Source organism: Hipposideros armiger, unplaced genomic scaffold (assembly GCF_001890085.2).
Source record: "Hipposideros armiger isolate ML-2016 unplaced genomic scaffold, ASM189008v1 scaffold_17, whole genome shotgun sequence".
NCBI lineage: Eukaryota > Metazoa > Chordata > Mammalia > Chiroptera > Hipposideridae > Hipposideros > Hipposideros armiger.
In genome coordinates, this window is record NW_017731367.1 from 492,739 (window position 1) to 499,468 (window position 6,730).

Here is a 6,730-nt window from a genome sequence, read left to right on the forward strand (position 1 = left end):
AAGGGCCAGGCCTACATGGGAGGCTGGAGGAAAGGAGAACTCGGGTGGGTCTAGACCAACCTTGCAGAGGAGAAATCTAACACCAGGCATGCCTATAGCTTTAGATTTTCTAGTAGCCACATTGGAAAAACAAAAACAAACAGGGGAAATTAATTTTAAGAATACATTTTGTTTAGCCCAATATGTCCAAAACAGTATTTCAACTGCAAATATTAAAAAAATGTAATAAGTCATTTTGCACCTTTGAAATCCTGTAAGAATTTTACACCTGCAGCCCAACTCAGATACTAAATTTTTATCCAAAATACTTGATCTGTATTTAGATTTTATTAAATGTATAGTTGAAAAAATAGATTCACATCTTCAATTTGTTTCATATATACTTAAAAGTTTTCCTGTAACTGAATTGGGTATCAGTCTTTAAATTGCAATGAAATAAAATTAAATTTAAAATCAGTTCCTGGGTTGCACTAGCCACATTTCAAGTGCTTGATAGCACCTGTGGCTAGTGGCTATAGGATGGGACCGCCAGGGTGTGGAACACCGGAAATGTGCAGGAGACCCATCCTGGGTGTTCACCGTGGCTCCTCCCACCCCAGGCCACTTGTCCAGAGCAGGCTGGTCATCCCAGACTCCCAGCAAAGGGACGACAAGGGCTTCCAGTGCCAGCTCATCCAGGGCAACCTTCCTTCCGGTTGCCCTCCTGGGCATCATCCTTAGAAGGAGGGTCTCCAATGGCTTCCCGGGTCCTTTATTTATGTGTACCTCAGCGCACCCAGGCCAGTTCCTTCCCTGGCCAGACATTTCCCTCCAACCAAATACCCACCCACAGAAGGCCCATGTCACTGGCTGCGTTTCACATTTCTGCTTCCATGAATAAGTGCTTTTACTCCAAAAAGGCACACATGATGTATGTGAAGCAGCCACTAGCCTCCTGGCCAGTCCTGGTGACATAAGATCTGAGTTAATTGAGAACTGCTCTATGCCAGGCCCTTAATGAGAGCACCTCCCCTCACAGCAGCCTTGCCAGGTAGGTGGACCCGCTCCCTCTATGGCAGGGCTCCGGTGACCACACGGCCACAGTAGGGGTAGGCTGTCACCCCGCGCACGCCGGCACCGGAGTTCCCGCCTTCTGAGGAGCACTGTGACCACTAGAGGGCACCGCGCGGGTCAGGGAGATAGATGCTCCCAGCATCTGAATCCTGGGCAAGGTGGGCACACTGGCAAGGAAAGCGCCGGTCACGGTGTCCTCCCTTCACCCTGCCAGAGGTCCCCGCCCAGCCCATAGCTGTGGGAGCCCACAGCTGTCCTCGTTTGGGCTTTGAGACGTTTTGTGTCACTCCTAAAGTTGGAGAGAGATCGTTGTTCATGAACAGAGCACTCGGTAAGAATTCTTTCCTTGATTTTACTATGCCCTAAATCTTCTCTGAAAATATATAGAGCTCGTTTTAGAGTCTTGGAGAGGGCAGGAGTTTCAGAGACATAGGTCTGAGCTCTAGCCAATAACTAACTGACCCTGTGTTCATCCACTTACCCAACAAACATTTATTGAGCACTTACTATGTGCCTGATGCTGTGCTAGTCGCTGTAGGGGACACAGATGAATAAGATGGGTAGTTCCTTCTTATTAGAGACATGACTAGAGCCGTAGTGGCTGGTGACCCTGTGGAACTGGCTTCCCCTCTCTGGGCCTCAGATGCCATAATTTTTAGATTGTTCCCTGTAAGTAGGGACATTTTAAAAGATCTTTATGGGTCCCACCTGATAGATCAAACATATTAAAATATTCCCCATCCCACTTTAAACACAATTTTTTTTATATAACTGTAAACGTTTCGGTTTGCATTTGCTGGCTGACACGGTATCATGTTTTGTAGACTATTAAAGCTTTCTAAAATTTGAAAAAAAAGAAAACGGTATTTGCCCCATCCTCACCCCGCCCCGCAAAGGCTTGGCTGGGCGGGCGCTGCAGCGAGACCTCCCACGCAGCAGGGGACGCTGCGCGCACCTCTCGGACCTCCTCTCAACACACTGGAAGCAATGGCGGGTGACGGTGTGTGTGTGTGGGGGGGGGGAGGGGTCCTCTCTCTAGGGGTGGCCATTCTGAAGCCTGATCCCAAGTGCAGACGAGTGTTCCCATCCCGCAGGAGCGTTGACCTCCAGGAGGGTTAGAGAAGACAATGGAGCTCTCTGTGCACTCTTCCGCGAAGGCCGGTGCGGCGGTAGCGGCGCGGAAGACGCGGGCCGGGGGAGAACTCGCGCCGGGCGGCAGGCGNATTGTGTAGGACAATCTCCAACAGCACAGATTTGTTCCACTGAAAATACCAATCACGGCACCTTTGAAAAACTCTGGATGAGCCAGCCTCTTTCCCTTGTCAAATTCTAGGGAGAATCCCCCAGAGCAGAGAGGATTGGACTTCCTGGGACCTTGGCTCCCACGCAAGCCTGAATAAAGACTGCATTGCCACATGGGGGCCTGTGGGGTCAAAGCCAACATGCTCCACTGCTGCAGGCCCAGGGGGCCCTCTTTCTTCCTCATGTTGACATTGACTTTCTGTGCCAAGTCCTTTGAGAATAAGGATGCTGGGAACTGCCCATGGCACCAAACAGAAGGAAAGTTAGGGGTATAGATTAATACAAGGGCATAGAACTTGCTCTCAATCTTGGGTCCTAACCCAAGGTCAAAGTTGTCCCAGCCGAGTGGTGCTGAGTTCCTGAATACTTTTTCCTTTATGAGTCAGACAGGGTCTTTAATGTTCTCTTAAAAGCAAGGAAGGCCATCTGTTCACTCAGAGAGGGAACTCGGCATCACTTACTTTGTCTTCCTCACCTGCCCCTGGATAAATCCAGTCTTTGGAATGGCAAGAACAGCTCCTGATTTTCCCTGGTAGGAAGAGCTATCTAATGGAAGTAGCTAAATTTATTCATTCATGCATGATTCACTCAGCAGACATGCAAGTGTGCCTACTATTTACCCAGCAACCTGCCAAGTGCTGCATAACTTCCTTTAGTTATTTCTGCTCTCTCTATGGTGGTGCCAAAATGTGGAATGGGAAAACTGTGGCTTAGGGGCTCTGTGATATTAAGAGGAGCCCTCTCTGTTCTATGACTCAAATTTATTCTCTGTAATAGGGAGCCTAATCCCTATTAGTGTGAGGACAGGTAGGTGGATATCTTATTTGGGGTGGGTTGGCAGCAGTTGTTGTTTTAATAATGCAAAGCTCTCACACCTAGAGAAGGATTCAGCTGACTTTTACACAAGAATGAACTCAATGAATTACTGTCGATTTTGTTTTAGAATGGGGAGAGAGGTATCTTTGAAGCTGCTACATTTTTCTATTTATCCATTAATTTCTTTGCAATGATTTGTTTAGAATTTTTTTATTTGGTGTAGGGAGGTAGCTTTTTTCAAGTTAGGAAATTGTCTAAGGCAGAAGTTGCAAGGCAGCAGCCTCTGATGTGTTTAAAAACTTATGAGTTCATTGCCAATATTCAAAAGTTGGGAGATTGCACATAAAAAGCCAGTTTTGGGGGTGGAAGATAAGGCATAGCGTCATCTCCACTTTGCTATAATTCCACCCCCCAACACTTGAGCCCCTCTCCCATCTACCCACCCCGCTCTCTACTGCACTTCACTGTTATATGGCCCCTTGCCTGGCCCTGGTCCTGGTGGGCATTTGAGTTTGCAAGCTTCTGATGTAAAGGGGGGTTTGCACATGTTTCAGTACTTCCTGTGACTAGTTGAAGACAGAGGTGTTTCTTTACTGAGAGTTGGGTTCTGCCTCCCAATTGATAAAGACAGGGCTGAGAAGCCCATCTGGGCTTTCCTGAGACATGGCTAAGATAAGCGCCATCCATTAAGAACAGTCTAGTTGCCCTTTTGTAGCAGACAGAAAAGTTAGGTGCTAGAAGGATGACCTTGGTGGTGAATCTCTTCCCTCAAGGACTATTACAAGGTATGAAGGTTGGGATGGGCCTGTCTGAGAGTGGAGGTCTTGGATTAGGTCAGTGGAACCAGGAGACTTTGGTGAGGGGCAGTCAGGTCACAGTCTGGGCTCTTGGATACTAATCTTTCTAATATGGCGGTAGGTGTACTGCTTCTGACTTGATTTGTTCATTCCTTGTATCTAATAAAACCAAACAGTACCTCATTGCTGTCTAATTGAAACAGAATGGATCTGCCCCTTTATTTTCATAAGGTGTTCATTGCAGGAGCACTTGGGAGCAAATGGTGGGAACCTCTGAAATAGTCTGGCCTAAAAGTCCCCCAGTTCTGTCCTGGGTGACATCTCCAGAGCCCTATTAGCTGGAGTTGGAAAGTAAATATTTTAAAAGAGGTTTTTAAAAAGATAGCATTTATCTTGGTATTTAATGGGGTGTGTGTGTTTGTGTGCACACACACGTTTAACGCAATAAAATGGCCTTTACTGAGTCTCAGAGAGCCCTTTAGAATATTTGTGTCACAGTTTCTCTCCTCTCAAAGTGTTTGTCTTCAAGACTTACCACACAAGAAGAGTTTCTCGGCTGTAAAACCAAAAGCAAGCAAACCTGCAAAGGGGCCGAGGGCTGAGATCCCCAAAATTGTGATCCAAACAAGGCCTTCTTANTGAGATTAAATCAAGCACAAGAGAAAATGATGCAATTGAGAGATGCAGTAAACATGAGATGTATGAGGCTGTTTCCGGTGTAACACACCGTACTGTTTTACAGCAAACATTTTTATTTTATAAGTAGAAAGAGTACACTCTAAAGTAACAATAAAAAAATATAGTATAGTAAATACATAAGCCAGTAACATAGACATTTATTGTCATTATCAAGTATTGTATACAGTACATAATTGTATGTGGTAGACTTTTACACAACTGACAGCGCAGTAAGTCATTATGGGGCATATGACTGTACTCAGGGGAGCAGATTGTAACCAGCTACCTGTACGTGACTCCCACCCCCAAAGTATACTGAACAGTGTAGCATTGTTACAGAAACAATGAGCAGTGCTTTAAAATGAAATTTTATTCTGTCCCTTTTAAAAAAAAAATCATTAGTTGATGTTATCAGTCTTCTATTGCTGAGTAACAAATAACCACACATTTAGTGGCTTAAAACAACACCCATTTATTCTTTCACACTTTCCAAGGTCAGGAGTCTGGGCAGGGCTTAGCTTGGCCTTCTGTTCAAGGCCTCACAAAGCTGTCTCAAGGTGAGCTGGGCTGCATTCCTCTCTGGAGCCTGGTCCTCCTTCAAGCTCACGTGGTTGTTGGCAGAATTCATTTCTTTGCCACTGTAGCACTGAGGTCCCTGCCTTCTTGCTGGCTGTCAGCTCCAAGGGGCCTGGCAGTTCCCTCATAGGCCCTCTCACAACATGGTAGCTGCTCCTTGGGTGAGCAGGGGACCCTCCAGGCTCCTATAATGTAACATAATCACAGGAGTGACTCCCCATCACCTTTGTCATACACGGTACCCAAATCACGGGAGTGCCTAACCCATCATATTCATAGATCCCACACACACTCAAAAGGGAGGGGATTATGCAGGATGAGTACACCAAGGGGTAGGATTCTTGGAGGCCATCTTAGAATTCTGGCTCTCCGTTGAAAGCTCAAAAAATACAAAAGAAGGAACACAAATATTTTTTAAAATCATTCACTTAATTCCATCACTCAAAGATAACTACAAGTCCATATTTTGGGGTAGACCATTCTGTCTGTCTGTCTATCTCTATCTCCTTGTACTATTTAAATTTTAATAAATTTACTTCTGTATAATATATAAATCATCTGCATCAGATATTTGAAATATTTAATTGCAAAAATGTTAACTTCGACCTCTCCATCATCATTTTGAATCTATCTGGATACTAAAGGAAAGAAAAAAAGCAAAGGAATCAAACAATGTCATGTAAATCTTCAATAACTATGCTCCGTAGCATTATTACAAATTGTTTAAGCTCCTGTAGAAGTGAATGTATTAAAATATGAATTGCATTAATAGACTATATAGACTTATTATATGTATATAATAATATGGAATTATATATACATACAAACATGTATACACATTTTGGAATCTGCTTTCTTCATCAATGATATATTGTGACTATACAATATTCCACTGCAATAATTATATGTCAACATCTTTTACCTTTTTTTTTTTGAGATAATTGTAGATTCACATGGAATTGTAAGAAATCATACAAAGAGATCCTGTGTACACTTCACCCATTTTCCCCCAATGGTAACATCTTGTAAAACTGTAGGATAATGTCACAACCAGGATATTGACACTGAAACAATCCACAGATCTTATTCAGATTTCCCCAATTTTACATGTATGTGTGTGTGTGTGTGTGTGTGTGTGTGTGTTTAGTTCTATGGGACTTCAGACATCATTTTTAATGCCTGAATCCCATCACCTGGGTGAGCTACAGTTTATTCAACCAATCTCTTTCTTTGGACATCGAATCATTTGAGATGTAACTGATATGTTATAAGAAACCTTGACTCCAACTAGCATAAGCAGCAAGGGCATTCATTATCTCACCTAAAAGACAGTCTAGAAGTAGAGTCAGCTTTAGGGCTGCTTGAGTCAGAGTCCCAGTGACCCCATCAAGAACCCAGTTTCTTCCTTTCTCTCTGCTGGACCATCGTAAGTGTTGTTTCATCCTTAGGCTCGGAGCAAGATGGCTGCAGCAGTTCTAGTAATTATTCCTAATTATTTCCTTAGGATA

At 44.1% G+C, this 6,730-nt stretch overlaps 1 protein-coding gene across 1 annotated transcript in view; it reads left to right on the plus strand.

Annotated features, from left to right (window-relative positions):
• Window positions 1-1,353: 1,353 nt before the first annotated feature.
• Window positions 1,354-6,730, plus strand: part of PSMD1 (proteasome 26S subunit, non-ATPase 1) — a 118,342-nt gene continuing 112,965 nt past the window's right edge. Inside the window, exon 1 of the mRNA XM_019628216.1 lies at window positions 1,354-1,384. Within this exon, the coding sequence (XP_019483761.1) occupies window positions 1,369-1,384 (16 nt within the window). The 5' untranslated portion in view covers window positions 1,354-1,368. The remainder of the gene's footprint in view (window positions 1,385-6,730) is intronic.